General features: G+C 49.8%; 1 protein-coding gene across 4 annotated transcripts; it reads right to left on the reverse strand.

The window, feature by feature from the left end:
- Positions 1-2,502: 2,502 nt before the first annotated feature.
- On the reverse strand, positions 2,503-18,987 carry atg9a (ATG9 autophagy related 9 homolog A). Of its 4 annotated transcripts, XR_014630830.1 has the most exons (21): positions 18,907-18,959; positions 18,686-18,820; positions 17,387-17,538; positions 16,915-16,958; positions 16,011-16,075; positions 15,725-15,874; positions 15,153-15,294; positions 14,926-15,066; positions 14,516-14,636; positions 12,914-13,089; positions 12,575-12,697; positions 12,044-12,231; positions 11,503-11,656; positions 10,753-10,932; positions 10,145-10,351; positions 7,914-8,146; positions 7,606-7,723; positions 6,028-6,292; positions 4,971-5,116; positions 4,599-4,820; positions 2,503-2,596 (listed from the first exon to the last, which is right to left on the reverse strand). XR_014630830.1 is itself a non-coding variant. In XM_084450961.1 (20 exons), exons 3-20 carry the CDS (start codon positions 17,487-17,489, stop codon positions 4,812-4,814), a joined length of 2,565 nt encoding a protein of 854 aa, XP_084307087.1. In that variant the 5' UTR covers positions 17,490-17,538; positions 18,686-18,735; positions 18,907-18,987; the 3' UTR covers positions 2,668-4,811. The 4 variants fall into 4 exon arrangements, 3 of the variants coding, with proteins under 3 accessions (XP_084307087.1, XP_084307088.1, XP_084307086.1); XM_084450961.1 differs by lacking the exon at positions 2,503-2,596 and having other exon boundaries at positions 2,668-4,820; positions 18,686-18,735; positions 18,907-18,987; XM_084450962.1 differs by lacking the exon at positions 2,503-2,596 and having other exon boundaries at positions 2,668-4,820; positions 18,686-18,735; positions 18,864-18,968.
- Positions 18,988-20,000: the final 1,013 nt, after the last annotated feature.

A 20,000-nucleotide genomic window follows, 5' to 3' on the forward strand; every position in this document is an offset into this window, starting at 1 on the left:
TAGCTAAATCTATCTAATAAACAAAAATCACCCTTTCTGTCAGAGAAGAATGAGTCTCCGTGGCAGCCTGTCTGGGGAGCAGGCGACAGTGGTGGAGGTGAGCTCTGAAAATAAAAGCTTGTATCAAGCCAACCTCAGAACGACGAGACCAGTCTAGAGAATGTGATGTTTGAGTGAGAAAACACAAAAACAAGCACAACACACCTGTAGTAGTCTGGACCTTCTGGGACCAGCAGACATGGACGCAGGACTGGAAGAACCCAACTCTGACTGGGCGTTTGCGAGGGCCGGGATGTGTCCAGTGTGGTCCATGGAGGGACCAGGGCAGGGCTGGGGCGCGCAAGCGTACCCGTGAGGAGGGCAGCTGACCTGGGGTGGACACGGCTCTTTGGCCCCCAGCGATGCCTCGAGGAACATCTCGGTGGCGGGGACCTTCGGGGCGTCCGCGACCTCCGAGGTCAACAGGCCTCCTTCTAGACTGCTCGGGTGCAGTGGGTGCTGCTCACGGGAGGCGGGCAGGCTGGGTGTAGGAGGGCCTGCCTGGTGGAGGACTACGAGAGGCGGCCCATACGAGGGGCGGGGACACCGGGGGTCCACACTGCTCACGGCCTCCGCGGCCGGCAGCTGGTCAAAGAACCCAGCGCTGGAGCTGGTGGAGGGGGGGAAGAGGCTGGCTGTAGAGGGCTGTACGGGGTAGTTGGAGGGGGGGAACAGGCTGGCTGTAGAGGGCTGTTCGGGGTAGTTGAGGTGGCCTGGTGGGGGTGGAGCAGGGGAGCCCCTCAGTGGAGGCCTGGTCTCTGAGCTGTCACCAATCAGAGACAGCGCTTCCTCACCCAGGCTGTCCTTCAGTGGGAGAAATAGTCTTAGTAAGGGAAAGAAAACTCCTCAGTGGGCTAAAGACTTGACCATCTGACCCTCACCCTCTTCAAGAGTGAGTGCACACATTCCTGCTTATTTAAAATAACTACAACTATTAGTATCAATCTCCTGGTCTTGTCATTAATATTTCCATCATCAACAATTTACCTGGATCACACCCATCCGCACAAAGACACACATACACATGCACTCACGCGCATGCATGCACACACACAGACAAACACACACATCATCCCTAGGGGGATTCTGCCACTTACTTTGATGTTCCTGCTGAGGTGTGCCACTGCGCGCCACAGGTGGTACTGCTCCAGCCCCTTCCGAGACATCTTCTCTGCATGGCTCTTCAGATCCTCCATGGTCCTACAGCTGGAGCAAAGATGGTGATGTGAAGATGGTGATGGTCAGGTGAAGTACCCTAGTCTGTTGTTAGTACCAACACAGAGCGCTCGGGCATCCATGGTTAAATGCCTTGGAGGGGCATCTCGTGCATTTTGAATCAGAGGATAATCTAATATTGGGGAGCAAATTAGACACTGCAATATGAGCAAAATACATTGCTAAATGTATATTTCTGGAATTTTCTAAATTGCGACGTCTCATTTATTTGCCATGAAGCTGAAGCAATCTATTAACGATATGCGTTTCACTTTCAATCAGGCGGACCTGAGGATAGCTTACCTAGAGCCCGTAAAAACGCCTTGGTGAGTTTTTGTGTTTCCAGCGGTGAATTCAGTGAAGAAAGATACAACTTTGGCAACAAGTTTTGATACATACAAAATGTTTGTCAGCGTCTAATAAAATTAAACCTGGACGTTCTTCTTATTCTGTTTCTGTAACGTCATAATGAAGTACAAACGTCACTACAAAAAATAAAAGCTAGATGTTACGTCATAATTCAGGTGAGTTTCTTGCTTATCGTGTGAATTTGTCACGGTTGCGTCAAGATTTACTCTTAAATTAGGCTGCAGAAATAAGACAGGTCGTGAGTCTTGACAACCCCCCACACTCGCATCCAAATTCCTTGTCACAAGGCATGTTGTTGAGATATTCTCAGAACCTGCGTGGTATTCTATAGCCACATATTTAGGGGCTGGTGCCAGACTATCCGCGCCTTTCTTGCTTCATCTTTATTCTTTTACTCAAATTCTACCTTTTTTAGGGCTTTACTTCTTTATAAGAAAACAGTTCCGCCCGAACAGGGACTTGAACCCTGGACCCTCAGATTAAAAGTCTGATGCTCTACCGACTGAGCTATCCGGGCTTCGACGGTGTAGGCTTGAAATTACACTTTTCAACTACGCACACAATAGAAACGTTTTATTGTCTCAAACAAGGACATGTCTTTGTACGTTATTATATATTTATTAACCGCCGCCAATAGCCATCGGCAGATCAGATGATCAGAACATTATCTGTTCAACTATGCCGGTGCCGCCAGTGCGCATGTCTAAAAGCGCCATTGTCTCAAGTCACTATTCGAGGCTTTGCCTGTTTGGTCTGTTAAATCGAATACATTTAGCTTGCAGTCATTAAAGTGGCTGTATCTTGAGCGAGGACACGTCGCATCCCACCACCACTTGAAGTCACCACTTCATCATAGCCTAATTTACCACCCGTGGAATTGGCATCTTGTACGAGTGTCGTGTTCACCGCGTTGTTGCGGATCCCGGCCTGCGGGGGGCAGTGTTGAGCAAGCGCGAGTTTGCATCTCTTCATTCTAGGTAACAGAAAACACCCCCATCCATCGCACATATTAAATACAATTTATTGATGACTTTACATCTGTACAAAATGGTAATTTACAGGCCAATCTATAAAACAGAAAAAGAAAACCGGCGCAGCAGGCATCAGCCCACCTCACTGTTAAACTTGGTAGAACTGCTTCTCTTACTGTAGGTCAATTATATTGTCTGACTCAGGCTGTCTATCTGTGCTTCTGTATCCTGAGCTAAAACACCATCCACTCACGTTCTCTGCTATCTACATGTGGCACTTCCCCTAGAAACAACATTCTGTGCAATTTCCCCCAGGGGGTTAATAAAGTACCCAACTACAACCTACAACAACAATGCAACAACTGAGATCTTTATGACATCCTTTGGATTCAACATATCGTTAGGCTAATTAAAGTGCATTCTCTTTTTTTAAGATTGTGGGGTAAACAGGGTGGTAAAGAGCATGCAAATGTGGACACTGATATTCCTACATGACAATATTCCTGTATGACAAACTGTGGGAGGTGGTGTGGTTGTTGTGAAATGGTTGTCAATTTGACCTCAGACTACAAGTTAACAAATCTGCCTCATCTCAAGGGCTGGAGGCTCATGTGCTTAAGGGATTATTATTTATAATATGGCACTGAAGTTCTACAGGGTTCCCACTCTTTTCTAGAGATCATTTTCCAGGCCATTTTCACACGCAAAAAAGTGTGTGCGAAAATGTATTCTTACGATGCCCTAACCCTAACCCCAACCCCAGTCTCGCATTGCCAGACCTGATCTGACTCAACGGATGTAGGTTTTGGGGATACGCCTTGTCATTAATTTATTACTGCCCGATTAATGTGGGTGGCCAATCACAATCAGTGGCGATGGGAGATTCTCCCAGAAAACAACAACCACCACCTAACAACTGCTCCGCTGAAGACGATTGTGATTGGTTTAAAGAAATAGTATTTTTCCTCCCCATCCCCAAACGGTAATGAGTCCAGCCAGACCTTTCTCCAGCGCTGACACAGCGCAGCGTAGGTCCGGCTATGCGAGACTAGTTGCTTGTTGTTGCTTCATGTAGTGAAGAGGACTTTTGAGAACAGTAACATGCAGATAGCAGAAGGGGAGAAGTCTGGATTGAATCTCCCGTCACCACTGATAGGGTCAGGGAGATGCTCCTGTCAACTAATGACAAGGGTTATCTCCAAAACCTACATCCACTGATTCAGACTACCCTAACCTAAATATGTATTCACGGCTAAAATGCTTGAAATTGATGGTTAATAGATGGTGGCCATAAGAATGGACGTGCCCATTGAATCAATACAAAAAGACGCTATAAGAACAGTCACTGCCTGTTTTGTGTGACTAATATTTACATTTGCTACTCTCGTCCATAAACTACCATTTGAATAGGAGAATGTTGAAATAATTAATAACACATGATTTTCCAGGACATTTGACATTTTCTCTCATTTTCCATGTGTTTCCATGACTGGAAATTGTTCATCCCTTTTCCAGGATGTGTGGGAACCCTCTTCTAGTCAAAATATTCAAATCAGATCCTGATTCCTAATAGCAATTTAATTGATAATAGAATGATTTGGAAAAGCACTTTCTCAAAGGGCCTGTGTATATCCATCGACAGATTCTGTACATTTCAATATTATATTACAAATTCTCATCCATCCTGATATCATGTTTGTATGACAGTTGTGTAGATAACCTGATATATGAATAATAATACGAATAATAATATATATATACTGTACACATGGTGCATGTGAGTTCCTTACTACTCCTATGGGTTCTTTAAAGAAAGTTCTAGTCTTCCAGTGCAAACAGAGCTGTACTCTCCGGTACCTTCCCTTTAAATGTGAACATTCTCATCCACCGGCTGTGCAATAAATAGAAGCTGAAGGAAACGGGGAGTGAACATACTAAGATGATTTTCACGACGGGACTAAACTAGTATTTAAAAGGGGAACAGTAGTGGTAGGTCGGACCTACACATGATCACGAAGGGACACTGCTCTTGATTGGCTGCGTCAATGATGTCACAGGAGGTATGAGTGAGTAGATAACAGGGCATGCTGCTCCTCCACGGGACTGTCCATGACCGGGTCAGGGGTCAAAGTTCAACCTGGGGTGAGTTCAGCAGGTGGTATATGTCTGAAAGGATGGGGGGGGGGTCCGGTCCCCCTCTTTATGAAGCGAGGCCAGTTACACCACCTGGGGAGACAGAGACACTGGGATGAGAGAAGCGCTCTCTCCTCACTCACACAACATCTCCAACCATGACTCCTCACTAGAGTTAAACACATCAGAGAGAGAGAGAGAGAGAGTGTGTGTGTGTGTGTGTGTGTGGGTTTAACAGGCTACCTTGTGTATTTGGGGAGGCATCTCGTCCCCTGAGCCCTCCTCTGGTACGGGCTCATGGTGCCGGGTCCCCTGCCCCTCCTCTGCCCACCCCCCCATGGGCACCCCCCGCCCCGACCTCACCACCCTGCCCCCCGCACCCACACTCTCTGGAGGGGCAATAAACACAAGAGGTCCAAGTTAGAGTTGGTTAGGTTCAGTAGGAACATCATCATCATCATCATCATCATCATCATCACCACCTCCATTAATATTCAGTAGCTGTACTGTTTTGTACTGTGGAACTCTACCATTTATAAAAGTGGAAACTAGTTTTCTCACATCCCAATAACATATGCTGCTTTCCTTTTGTATCAGAAACGTTGGGATTCCCATGTTCGATGTCAGAGTCGTCATCAAATACATCACCTGAACTCGGCTTTCCTGCCATTTTACTTGGGGTAAAAAAAATCAACCCCGACTTCATTAACGTCAGCTGCTGACGTCAATCAAGATGGCTACTCTGCGCATCAACAATAAGTGAAAGCTGTAATAAGACTGTTTATTAGCGCTTCTGTCTCATTTGTCTCCAATTAAATCAGTCATACACACAGTACTGTCCAATGTCTATCAGTGGACAATGTTGCTACGGAGTTTGTATGCTAGTTCGTCGTTATCAACTGGTATTGCTAACAAAGGCTAACTTGGCTAGAACTACAAAGATGGGGTGAAAGTGGGTTTTTCGCGTTTTGTTTGGGGAATGCATTCAACTGGGATATGACGTCGCCCCGGGCACCGAATCCGGAGCTTCGATACAAAAGGAACGCAGCAATGGCCAGGTTCGGGGTACAAGAGCAGAGCATGAAGTAGGAAATGAGCCCCCTGTGCACTGGAATATGCTTCCTCCTGGCTTTATTCTCGTTCAGCGTTTCGACCAAACGTGGTCCTCGTCAGGAACGTTACTTCTGCCCTCTCTCATTACATCAGCGAATGTGTGGTTAGTTACAGCACTAGGGTGGTTAAGACACTGTGAATCATCCCTCTGTGTTTAGATCTGAGCCTGGTTCGTCATCACTGGTACCTGTGGTTCCCCAGTTGCGCCGCTGGCCGCTGCCCTGCGGTGGCGCCCCCTGCTGCGTGGGGTCGGTACTGCCGTGGGCCGAGCCGGGCGCCGAGCAGGGAGCCGGGTTTGTGTTGGGACTGGGGGCCGAGGAGGGGAAGGTGTGCGAGCGGGGGAAGGTGCGGGGGTGGTGGGCGGACCCCTCCTCCGGGTCGCTGCTGTCGTCACTGTCCTGTCTGTGCCAGGTGTGACGCGACAGCTCCCCCTGAGACTGCTGCTTGTGAAGCTACAGGGAGAGGGAGAGAGGGAGAGAGAGGGAGGGAGTGAGAGGGAGGGAGGGAGAGAGGAAGGGAGAGAGTGAGAGGGAGGGAGGGAGAGAGTGAGAGGGAGGGAGGGAGTGAGAGGGAGGGAGGGAGGGAGGGAGGGAGAGAGGGAGAGGGAGGGAGAGAGTGAGAGGGAGGGAGGGAGTGAGAGGGAGAGAGTGAGATGGAGGGAGGGAGATAGTGAGAGGGAGGGAGGGAGATAGTGAGAGGGAGGGAGGGAGGGAATGAGAGGGAGGGAGGGAGAGAGTGAGAGGGAGGGAGGGAGAGAGTGAGAGGGAGGGAGGGAGGGAGAGAGTGAGAGGGAGAGAGTGAGAGGGAGATAGTGAGAGGGAGGGAGGGAGATAGTGAGAGGGAGGGAGGGAGTGAGAGGGAGGGAGGAAGAGAGTGAGAGGGAGGAAGAGAGTGAGAGGGAGGGAGGGAGAGAGTGAGAGGGAGGAAGGGAGTGAGAGGGAGGGAGAGAGTGAGAGGGAGGGAGGGAGAGAGTGAGAGGGAGGGAGGGAGAGAGTGAGAGGGAGGGAGGGAGGGAGAGAGAGAGGGAGAGAGTGAGAGGGAGGGAGGGAGTGAGAGAGAGGGAGGGAGTGAGAGAGAGGGAGGGAGAGAGGGAGTGAGAGGGAGGGAGAGAGTGAGAGGGAGGGAGAGAGTGAGAGGGAGGGAGGGAGGGAGAGGGAGGGAGAGGGAGAGAGTGAGAGGGAGGGAGGGAGGGAGGGAGGGAGGGAGGGAGGGAGGGAGGGAGAGGGAGAGGGAGAGGGAGGGAGGGAGGGAGAGAGAGAGTGAGAGAAAGAGTGAGAGGGATGGAGGGAGGGGGAGAGTGAGAGGGAGGGAGGGAGGGAGAGAGTGAGGGAGAGTGAGAGGGAGGGAGAGAGTGAGAGGGAGGGAGGGAGAGAGAGAGTGAAAGGGAGGGAGAGAGTGAGAGGGAGGGAGGGAGAGGAAGGGAGAGAGTGAGAGGGAGGGAGAGTGAGAGGGAGGGAGGGAGGGAGGGAGGGAGGGAGAGAGTGAGAGGGAGGGAGGGAGAGAGAGAGTGAGAGGGAGGGAGGTAGAGAGTGAGAGGGAGAGAGGGAGGGAGAGAGAGAGAGAGAAAAAGAGGAGAGTAAATGTAACAAAATGCCACCCACAGGTATGCAAATTATCATTTGACATCAATGAAAGCTCTAGTATTGCTTATACACATTACCTATACCTACCACACACACACACACACACACACACACACACACACACACACACACACACACACACACACACACACACACACACACACTCTCTCTATCTCTCTCACCTCATGCATGTAGAGTGCATGGATGCTCATCTCAGTGGAGGCGTACTCCGATAGGACCATGCTGGTCAGCTGACCCTCCCATGCACTGCTGCTGGAGCTGGCGGTACGAGCATCAGTCCTGAGGGAGGGGGGGGGGGGAGGGAGAGAGGGAGGGGGAGGGAGAGAGGGAGCGGGAGGGAGGGGGAGAGGGAAAGTAAGTAAGAGAAGTTAGTTTTCTCATAGCAGTAACATTTTACTTTTGTTCCTCACGTTACTGGTCTCCTCACATCATATGTCGTAAAACCCATCAGATCTTAGATTTGGCATACCCGGATCCCGCCATTGGCCGGCCTTTGGAGGAGGTGTGTCCGGCCAGCCTGTGGGCGGAGCTGAAGCTTCCTCTCAGGTGAATGCTGCTGCTGACTGGCGAGAGGGAGCGCAAGGCCGACACCCCGTCGCTCGCGGCAACTGCCCCGTGATTGGTTATGGAGCCGTCCCTCCCCAAATGGATGGAGGGTAGCGTGGGCGGGCCGGACAAGAGATTGGCCACCAGGCTCCTCGGCTGAGAGAGAGAGAGAGAGACTTGCATAATGACACTGTGTGTGTGTTGTAACGGTCAAGAAATGTATCTTCCTTTAAGAGTTTGTGTCTGGGCCAGCGTTTCCGCTGGTAAGGTTTTGCCGTGGCGCACCGCCACACCAAACATTTGATACAAAAAACAATAATACAAATTAGGCTATATATAAATAAAACTTTATAAATATTTCTGCCTAAATGCGCTTTCAAAACCACTGTGGTGCCCACATTAGGACTATTTATTTTCAATAAAGAGCCTATAGGCCGCGCGCTCTGTGCCGCTCCATGCTGCTCCTTTCTGAGGTGATCGGAAGACTCGGCGCGTGAAGGGATTTTTTCTTCAGTGAGCGGCATGAGGTTACAACGAAAGATAGGTAGGCTTTTGACGCTAAAATATTACCATAGTGTTAACCAGTGTTTGAATTGGGCCAAACACTGGTGCTGGCACCTAGGCCTACTCCTCAAAATGCCTAGCCTACTGTCTAAAATACATTTATGTTAGTAATCTAAGTGCTGTTATAGCTACAGTTAGACATACCAACAGCTCCTGCCCACCTCAAGCACGTTGGTAAAGCCTTTGGTTTTATAATTCCCTGATGACAACTAGCGGATCCTATAACCTAATATATCAATACAATTTTTCAGATGGGTCAACTACGATTTTTGAAGAGGAAGAGAGAGGAGAATGATGAGACCAGTCAGGTAGGCTAGGTTATTGCCGGCTAGCCATGATTCACACCGGGGGATTAAGGAACAAGGCAAGCTACCTGTAGTAGTTAAACTCTGTTCGGGCAAGAGGAATGCCTCATGCAGTTGTCTGATCGGACAAGTAAAAAATCAATATGATAAATTGGCCTTGTGTTGCTAACGTTACGTAACGTTATCTGAAAATACAGTTTGAGCCGAAGCGTAGCCTGCTCCATTTGAGCTACGCGCTGCTGTCTGTCCGTCAGTCAGCCCTTCAAGCGAGCGTTGTCAAGGAGACATACACCACAAGCGCGAGTAGGTTCTGCAACTTTCGTGCGAGTCAGGTGCAGCGTAGCCTGATGGATTGTGCGACGGTCTTTTTGGCTGGCTGAACTAACACTAGCTTGCGTTAATGTTCCTCCAGCCACCTAAAAAGTGCCAAATCAAAATAACAGAAAACAGCAGCTGTTACCATTATAACAGCTGCTGTTATAATGGTAACCTACAATACATCTGATTAAAATATGTCTATAAACCATATGATTTATGAAGTGCCTGTGTGGTTACTGTTTTATCCCGTCGAGTTACATGTAATTAATTACATTTTAAGCTCTAGGACTTTACCAGCCTTACGAGATTATTTAAGCCATCTTTATAGGCCTACTTATAGGAAGGGGGACAGGAGAGAGGAACAAGGGAGGAAGAAGGGTGGTCTCCGATCCCCCGCTTTGGTTTCGAAATCAGACTCTTTTTTTCACACATCACCACACCAAGAGATCAGTTCCACAGGAAACACTGTCTGGGCTGCATGTGTGCGTGAGAAGGAACGCCTCTGCTCCACGCTCGGCACTACAGACGACGCCTACCTGTAAGAAGGCCTGATGTTTTGAAGCTTCCGCACTTTCTTTCATTTTATTATTACAACAGTGACGCTTTGGCGTGTGGACAGAATTCATACATATATGTACAGCTGTGAAGCCAGGCTCATATGGTGGATGTGGGGAGTTACTTCAATAAATGCATTTTTGTGTGAAAACCCAGTATTGGCTCTATTTTTTTCTTTTACAGAAATTACAGCAAGGTTGGAAAGAAAAGGACACTAGATACAGAGTAACAAAAATACACTAGATAAGGTAGCAGCATAAAAAGAGGAATAAAGGGACTATATACATCCATATGTACAGTAACTGTACAGTATAGAATAGAATAATATATATAGGTGTCACCAGACAAAGAAGTGTTACAGTGTGTGTGTGTGTGTGTGTGTGTGTGTGTGCGCGTCTCGGTCCGTCCTTACCTCGGACTCCGACAGCGGGGTGAGGGCGTGGCCGTCGGAGGCGGCCTCCCGCTGCACGCGCTCCTTCAGCTGGCTGATGAAGTGGGTGGTCTCCCGGGGGGGCTGCCACTGGGGGTTGGTGATGGCGAAGTGCATCAGAGACAGCTCCGTCTTCCCGTCCTCCGCCTGCTGGTAGATGGATGCCTCCGTCCGCCCCGCTGACATCCACTAGAGAGAGAGAGAGGAGGGAGGAGAGAAGAGGAGAGAGGGAGCGAGGAGAGAAAAGGAGGAGAGAGGTGGGAGGAGGGAGGGAGAGGAGGACGAGAGAGGAGGAGGAGGGAGGGAGGGGAGGAGGAGGGAGGGAGAGGAGGAGGGAGGGAGAGAGAGTAGGAGTGAGTGAGAGAGAGGAGGAGGAGAGAAGAGAGGAGGAGGGAGGGAGAGAGAGGACAGGAGGAGGTGTGAGGGAGAGGGGAGAGGAGGAGAAGACAGAGTAGAGGAAGAATAAGTCAGCACGGGCAAAGAAAACACCATCATCATCAGAGAAGAGTGTATGTGTATGTGTTTGTGTGTGTGTGTGTGTGTGTGTGTATGTGTGTGTGTGTGTGTGTGTGTGCGCGCCTGTGTCTCACCGCAGGGTGTCCGTGCTGCCTGACGTCCATCTGGGCGAAGGAGCAGGTGTCTCCCACCCCCACCACCTCCACGGTGAAGTTCCTGAAGAAGTCGACGATCTCCAGAGACTTCCTCCTCAGGCAGAAGATGAGGAGGAACGGTGTCACCACTGGGCTGACCAGCTCCTCCAGGATAAACACCTGCAGGCGCGCACGCGCACGCACGCACGCACACGCGCACACGCACACACATGCACACACACACGGGTCGCCAGCTTAGCAAGATACTCAGTTGTCAATACTCGGTACACATGTACACAATGTGAATGAAATTCAAGTCTCACCAAAGTGTTTTGTTTTCCTACTTGACTGTTCTAACTTTGTAGTTCGTTCCTCTAGAATCAGTCTGTTAAAACTACAAATTGTTCCTGTGTGACATCACTTCCCTGTCCTCTTCATCCTGAAACTGTGTCACTTCCTTTTTCACGTTATAAACTATCGCTTTCGTTCCCCAGTCACTCACTCTTGCCTGGATTCACTTCCTGTGCTTGAGTCCGACTTGCAAATCGTAACATAGAATAAACTTATTGTTACAAACTTACTCTTTGTTTGAAACCAGCTTGACCGACCACTCAGCGTGTTCTTTGAAATCTAAACTAAACCAAGTAAGATTTTTAATTTACAATCTTTGTACCAAGTCAGCTTGTTTGACGGTATCGCCTATACGGCTGACGTTCTACGGCAGAACGCTTGCCGTCAACTGGAACTCACGGCCTTGTACTGGAACAGCTGGGAGAACTGGTCTCGCGTCTCGTATCTGTGGGCGCTGCCCTGCCAGTGGTCCGGCATGTAGTGGATGTGGGCCAGGATGACCCGGAGCAGCTGTTCTGGACAGAACACCAGGTGCTTGTCAGGAATAAACGACCTGGAGGGACGGGGGGGGGGGGGGGGATTTGAGAGTATAAATGGTAAATGGACTGCACTTATATAGCGCTTTTCCACCTTAGCGGCACTCAAAGCGCTTTCCAATGGCCTCTCATTCACCCATTCACACACACATTCACACACCAATGGCGGTAGCTGCCATGCAAGGTGCTAACCTGCTCATTGGGAGCAATTTGGGGTTAGGTGTCTTGCTCAAGGACACTTCGACAGTCGGAGCTGGGATTCGAACCACTGACCCTTCGATCACTGAACGACCCGCTCTACCAACTGAGCTACAGCCGCCCCTAGTATACTAAACACACTGTGCTGATAAAGTAGAGACGGGTTCACCTCTCCACCAAACACACACACACACACACACACACACCTGCAGATGGTGATACACACTCCCAGCAGAGTGATTGAGGACAGCACGTGTTCCACCGCTAGAACGTCCTCATCGTAGATGGTCAGGGCGATGAGAACCGCCAGGAGAGAACCGGCAAAGAACGCCACGTTCTTGGCCACCACCGTCAGCAGCGGGGACAGGAAACAGTTCATATACTTCGAGGAAGCCTGGGGGGAGGGTGGGGGGGGTGGGGGGAGGGCAGGTGAGATGGAGTTCGATCTTGATAATCACACTTACAGCGTTCGATTCTCAGAGAGGGAGCAGATGAAGCGGGAGGAGGGGTTCAGAGAACTGTCCCCCATGTCAGAAGATTCGTAAGGAAGTGAGAGTGTGTGTGTATTTGGTGGAGATACACTACAGCATGTGACTGAACCTAGTTTACGGTGTGTGTGTGTGTGTGTGTGTGTGTGTGGCGGAGATATAATTTGACAGCATATGACTGAACCTAGTTTACAGTGTCTGTGTGTGTGTGTGTGTGTGTGTGTGTGTGTGGCGGAGATATAGTTCAACCTTGTAGCCCTTGCTGAGTCGTGACATGAGCTCGTGGTCCAGCTCGTTGAAGTGGCGTAGGTAACACCGTCCGTAGAGAGACCAGCAGCGCGCTCCCAGACACCCCGGCTCCCGCTTGATCACCTGGGCAGAGAGACCAGCGGAGGTCACGCCTTTCCCCGAGTACAACTCGACTAAACACGGCACACGTTTGGCTTCTGTGTGTGTGTGTGTGCGTGTGTGTGTGTGTGTGTGCGTGTGTGTGTGTGTGTGTGGCGGAGATATAATTCGACAGCATATGACTGAACCTAGTTTACAGTGTCTGTGTGTGTGTGTGTGTGTGTGTGCGTGTGTGTGTACCTCGGTGTAGCTGAAGAAGGCGTAGAGGATCTGCCACACCAGGATGACGGGGCAGAGCAGCAGGTTGGCCACGCCGATCCACAGGATGCGCGACGCCAGCCGGTCAGCCAGCTCCAGACGGCTGCCTCCACGCTTGTACTCCGGCTTCAGACTCCACTCGTTCTCAAACAGAGAGCCTGAGGAGGAGGAGGTGCGGACGGGGTTAGAGAGGAGGAGGAGGAGGTGCAGACGGGGTTAGAGAGGAGGAGGAGGAGGTGAGGACGGGGTTAGAGAGCCTGAGGAGGAGGAGGTGCAGACGGGGTTAGAGAGCCTGAGGAGGAGGTGAGGACAGGGTTAGAGAGCCTGAGGAGGAGGAGGTGCAGACGGGGTTAGAGAGGAGGAGGAGGAGGAGGAGGTGAGGACGGGGTTAGAGAGCCTGAGGAGGAGGAGGTGCAGACGGGGTTAGAGAGGAGGAGGAGGAGGAGGTGAGGACGGGGTTAGAGAGCCTGAGGAGGAGGAGGACGTGAGGACGGGGTTAGAGAGGAGGAGGAAGAGGAGGAGGTGAGGACGGGGTTAGAGAGGAGGAGGAAGAGGAGGAGGTGAGGAAGGGGTTAGAGAGGAGGAGGAGGAGGAGGTGCAGACGGGGTTAGAGAGCCTGAGGAGGAGGAGGTGCAGACGGGGTTAGAGAGGAGGAGGAGGAGGAGGTGAGGACGGGGTTAGAGAGCCTGAGGAGGAGCTAGCGGAGTTTCTCGGTGGAAAAGACGTTTTTGCCGTTCTTCTGACTGGATTTGGCAAAAGTTTGCTGAACGCTGATTGGCTGAAGGTGTTGTGTCTGTCAAGGCAAGTACCCCTGCCCACATAATCGCTCTCTATGGGGCAAAGGGCAGACCGATATAGCGGAGCGAAGCAGTGAGCTCGCGATGGTCATACAGTACCAGGCTAGTGCAGACAGGGTTAGGGGGGTGGGGGGGGTTACCAGCTAAGTCATGCCAGTGGACGGACACAAAACATTCACCAGCTGCTTGCATGAACCTCCTAGGCCTGGATTACTCTAATACGTGTTTGCATGGTTCCGTATTTGAACCGTGAAAACGTGTTCCGCGATTACGCGGGCGTTTTGGTTCACAAACACTACGACGCAGCTCCGGTTTTCTAGCCCGAATACGCAGCTCGGGGCGTATTCCAAGCCCTCCGGATTCCAGGGTGGTTTTCGCCGGGGGTATGTAATTGCTAGGCGCAAACGGAGGAAAATGTATCCTTTTTCAGTGAATACGCATTATCATACAACAGCTAGTTCCGACCGCGCATTGTGATTGGCCAAGACACATTCGGAGCCGTGCCGATAACCATTTATTATACCAACGGGGAAATCACCGGAAGGTATCACTCCATAGGCACTGTCAGCTGGCGGTAAGTTGCCATAGCAACAGTATACAATGGAGAACTATTTCGGATTGCGTCAGTTTAGCGACCGCAGCAGAGCCGTGCCAATAACCACGATAAAGCACTCTCTCTCGTGTGTTATTGCTTAAGAGAAATCCAGGCCTTAATCCCCCACAACACACAGATGGTCACATACGGGTACACACAGACACACACACACACAGACACAGACACACACACCTGGTCCCCAGAAGAAGATGAGCTCAAAGTTGTACTTGAGACCACGGGTGTAGAACACACACTCCCCCAGCAGGGGGGGCCGGAAACGCACTGGCAGGAGGGACTTATTCACCATGGCAACCTGGAGGGACAGGAGGAGTGGTCTGAGTTAGAGGCACTGCTGGATCAGCGACACAACATCTCTGCCTGTCTCTCTCTCTCTCTCTCTCTCTCTCTCCCTCTCTCTCAAGTCAGGAAGCTTTATTGGCATGACGTTTGAGAACAAAATATGTTGCCAAAGCAGAAAGATGTCTCTCTCTCTCTGTCTCTCTCTCTCTCTCCCGGTCTCTCTCTCTCTCTCTCTCTGTGTTTCTTTCTCTCTCTCTCTCTCCCGGTCTCTCTCTCTCTCTCTCTTTCTCTGACACACACACCATGTAGTTTTTGAAGCGCAGGATGCGATGGTAGATGTCCAGCTCGGTCAGCTCCTTCTTGTGGATGCAGATCTGGTGCTCCTTCTGGATCTCCACGATGCGGGCCTGGACCTCCTGCCAGGTGACGTAGGGAAGCTCCGCCTGGGGGGGGGGGGGGGAAGAGTCTGAGACCGTGCTTCTCCGGGTCACATCCATCTGTACGTGTGTGTGAAGCGTCTCTCCCTCACCATGGTCATCTTGAGAGCGCCGGTGTAGAAGGAGCGGATCTCCCAGTAGCAGCACACGTTGTAGATGAACTTGACCAGGCGATGCAGCCAGAACACTCCGGAAATCACCAGCACAAAAATCACCAAGGCGTTGTCGCGGATGCTGGCGAAACAAGGATATACTGTCACCTCTATGACTAATAACGTGTAGTAACATGTTTTTTTTTATATTATATATACATTTTGGGGGGATTTGATCCCATTTTCACCACAATCTGGTAGCCAGTTGACCCTGAGCCAGTGTCCAGTTACCGCCTAATAACTGTTGAGGGTCTGTCGTACAACCCGGCCGGTCGGCGATTAGGGGAGAGACACCTCCTTCACTCCCTCAGCTCACGGCCGTGACTCCCACACCACACAGGGTCGCTGTGGTGCAACGAAACCTCCGACCGAGATTAAACTAACCACCCTCGGGGAGCGGCGGCCCAATAGACCACTCCCTCCGGGGTCCGGGCCAGTACAGCATGCACTGAGCACGTGCGAGGCATCCATTAAACGACATATGAAAGATGAATAAAAAACGCTGGTCTTACCGGGCACTGCAGACGTCGGCGGGTAGGAAGGCATCTGGCAGAGTGACCTTCAACGAGTCGGTGTGGTTGACAAGCTTGTTGGCGAACAGGATGTCGTAATCCACGCAGTTCGCCAGGAACACGGTGAATCCCACAACAAACAGCAGCTGGCTATAGATGAGAGGGGGGGGTGAGAGAGAGAAGATGGAGGGAAGAGGAAGGAGAGATAGAGAAGAGAGAGACGCTAGATTCAAACAACCCCTACAACAACATTCATTTTGCTTGCGTCTGTGCTGTAGGTACTTACACCAGCTCGAAGATCTCCCCCAGGAACATGCAGGTGAAGCCGTTCTTCTGGTGCAGGTTATAGACGTGCATGAGAGGAGGTTCAGGAAACATCTCTAGATCCAGACTGCTTCACAGAGGGAACATCTCTAGGACTGATCTAGACTGGTTCATCTCTAGGACAGTTCTAGACTGGTTCATCTCTAGGACTGATCTGGCTGGTTCATCTCTAGGACTGATCTAGACTGGTTCATCTCTAGGACTGATCTAGACTGGTTCATCTCTAGGACTGATCTAGACTGGTTCATCTCTAGGACTGATCTAGACTGGTTCATCTCTAGGACTGATCTAGACTGGTTCATCTCTAGGACTGATCTAGACTGGTTCATCTCTAGGACTGATCTAGACTGGTTCATCTCTAGGACAGATATAGACTGGTTCATCTCTAGGACAGATCTAGACTGGTTCATCTCTAGGACAGATCTAGACTGGTTCATCTCTAGGACAGATCTAGACTGGTTCATCTCTATAACAGATATAGACTGGTTCATCTCTAGGACAGATCTAGACTGGTTCATCTCTAGGACTGATCTAGACTGGTTCATCTCTAGGACAGATCTAGACTGGTTCATCTCTAGGACTGATCTAGACTGGTTCATCTCTAGAACAGGTCAAGACCGGTTAATCTCTAGGAGGACATATCTAGACTGGTTCATCTCTAGCATAGGTCTAGACTGGTCATTTCTAGCTAGACTGTTAGCCAATCACGGGGAAATGAAGACTAACTGTGCTGCAGAGAAGGTGGTCATGTACGATGCCATTTGATCTATGAATTATTCTCTTATTAGTAGAACGGTCCGCAGAGGTGATTGATCACAACACCGGATGGTCCGGGAGTACAGACATGAGTAGTGTCAAAAGGATATCCTCTGGAAGAACAGGTCCAGGTTCTCGATGTGGTGCCATTGGGCTGAAAACAACAACAGATTACACATTAGTGTGTGTGTGTGTGTGTGTGTGTGTGTGTGTGTGTGTGTATAGAATAGGTGCTGTGTACGGGGTAGGTGTTGTATGTGTGTGTGTGTGTGTGTGTGTGTGTGTATAGGATAGGTGCTGTGTACAGGGTAGGTGTTGTATGTGTGTGTGTGTGTGTGTGTGTGTGTGTGTGTGTGTGTGTGTGTGTGTGTGTGTGTGTGTGTGTGTAAAGGATAGGTGCTGTGTACGGGGTAGGTGTTGTATGTGTGTGTGTGTGTGTGTGTGTGTGTGTGTGTATGTGTGTATAGGATAGGTGCTGTGTACGGGGTAGGTGTTGTATGTGTGTGTGTGTGTGTGTATAGGATAGGTGCTGTGTACGGGCTAGGTGTTGTATGTGTGTGTGTGTGTGTGTGTGTGTCGTACACTTGGCTCCCTCGGGTACGTGCATCAGCAGGTTGTCCTCGCCTGGTGGAGAGTCGTTGTAGGACGCCTCCAGACGCTGGTACTCTGTGTCGAAGTGCGCCATGGTAACAACAGCTTCTCTATCGCCAGGCAACCAGGCCCTTGGCTACAAACTGGACAGGGTGGGGGAGACGGAAGACGAGGGGGTGGAGATAGAAAGATGCTCATAACCTGACTGGAATGTCTTAGGCTACAGATGTCAGGACACTGGATAGGCCTTGCAATTAACCATTGTAAGGGTAAAAATTAGTTCTGTACAATGTTACAATGGGAAGACAAGGGGTTGGGGTCACAGAGAGGTTTGGAGGATGTGTGTGTTCGGAAAGGGGGGTTAACTGCCTAGGACAGCTGGTTATCTTCACACTTAGGGTGGCGTGGAAAGGGCAGCCATTTGATCTCTGTCCTGAGAACTTTAGCACCTGGGACTGGGAGGGTCCAACAACAGGTTTATGGACAGGAAAGGGGGAGTTGCAGAGCTTCTGGTTAAAAGCAGAGACACAGATCACATTGGGGCGCTCTCTCAACTGACCAGCCTTGATGCAGGTTGCTTGACCAGAAGCCACACTCGAGTGTTTGTAACAATCCTTGGATGAATAAAATCTGGTAACTTTGTTGAACTGTTTTGCTTCTTAACCCATATTTAACAAGAAATTCTACAACACCATTCACCAATCCAAACCTGTTCAACTAAACCTGTCTGTATATATAAGACAGGAGAGGGAATAATCTGACGAGGACTTGTTTTGGGCCTGTAGGCTATTCCTACTCACAGTTTATACTGACGAGACCTTCGTCCAACAAAACTAAACCATGCAAAACAATGTTTGGACCTCCCAGCCAGCACACAGTTGCATAAATCAATGACGCCTAGATAAACATGTCACTACGGTAGCTCTCTCTCTAGACCTGCCAGACCAACAGGGTTGTGAAATCTCGCTATCTCGGGTTAAACCCAGCATGAAACACCGTAGCGACGCGGTAGTAGACAGAGAGAAAATGATACGTGTCGTTATCTTCTAGGCCAAGAATAAATAGAATATAACGAGCTAGAAAAACAATCTTCGTAACGCACGTTGCGGTGGAGCTGGGCCTTCAAGAGCAACACACGTGACGTTACAATACAGCCTCCGCCACAACAAACACACCCCATCTCAAACACACCCCATCTCTCACGATGCGACGTACAATAGCTCTGGACATAGAACTACTCGATTTGGCGCTGTAACCTGAACGTTGTAATGTTATCTACCGACCGCTTACCTGGATCCAGCCCCTCGCACGTCCTGTCCGGGCTTAGCAGCCATCCCAACCTACGGTGTCAACGGGAAGAGATCAGAGTGATTGAGGATCCCGATAGTCCCCTGGTGTCATCGTGGGCTCACTTGCTGTCTTAGCCTATGCATGCAGTGTGAAAAAGCCTGTGAAATCCAAGTCATACCTTTGGTGAATGGCAAGTTTGACTGCGCAGAGAATCAACTGACCTTGCTTTCTGAAATGTGTTTGTTTCGTTTTCCCGTCTGACTTCAGTTTCATTCTCCAAACCACATTCACAGTCACAGCACAGATAGGAGTGATGGAGGACAACAGCCAATCAGAGAGTCGAAGGCGGGCTTTCAGGTTCACGACACGCCTTTTGAGTCTATAGGATGGTGTTATGCTATCACAGGAATTTGTTTCGCTGCTTAGTCATAGAAATAAAAATCAAGATCATGAAACCAGTCGTTATGATTATTTGCTATAACAGAGTGGAGAAACACTGTAAGACAGCACGTAATTGTAGAGTCAAGTATCCGTCAACAGTAACTGAGATACTAGCGTTCTACCGCCTCCGTGTGGTTGGTCTGTGATAGTACAACAACAGAGCCTGCTAATACTGTAAACCGACTCTAGTTGGTGCTACGGGCGTACATCTATGAATTTATTAGGTTGATGATACTTGTGTACATCTACTACTAAAAGTCTTTAGAAGTTCAGTAGTTGGGAAAAACAATGAAAAGCCTTTGCGTTTCTAGAGATAAAGCCTACATATCCTGCTACATACAAAGCGAAATCACTACAGCACACCTGTAAGTCATGGACATTGAAACCAGGGGTGGGGATCCTGGGGGGGTCAGGGGGGACTCCTGTGGTATTCAAATGACCATACAGCCGCGTAGGAAGATGCCACCCCCCCCCAAAAAAACAAAAAAACTCTTGCAACATATCAATGTAAATGTCAGTTGGATACAGATCCACTGATTGAGACCCACAATGAATCAGATTAATATCACCTACAATTTAGGGAGCACAAAATGAGATCCTGGGTTAGAGGAGCTACTTCAGACTACAGAGCGGAATCCTGAATATAAAGGCCATGTCCATGTTCTGCTCTCTACTGACCTTGAATATTCATACCTGACTGCAAGCCTCTGGACTGACAGCTGGCCTTTGTTCTGTGTATAGCCTAACTGCACTGATGGCTGTGTGTGTATGTGTATGTCTGTGTGTGTGTGTGTGTATGTGTGTGACTGTGTGTGTTAACATTAGATAACTCACCTCTTGAAAGATTGTCCCTCTTAAGCACCCATTGTATTTA

This window comes from Borostomias antarcticus (assembly GCF_949987555.1).
Source record: "Borostomias antarcticus genome assembly, chromosome: 16".
Taxonomy (NCBI): domain Eukaryota; kingdom Metazoa; phylum Chordata; class Actinopteri; order Stomiiformes; family Stomiidae; genus Borostomias; species Borostomias antarcticus.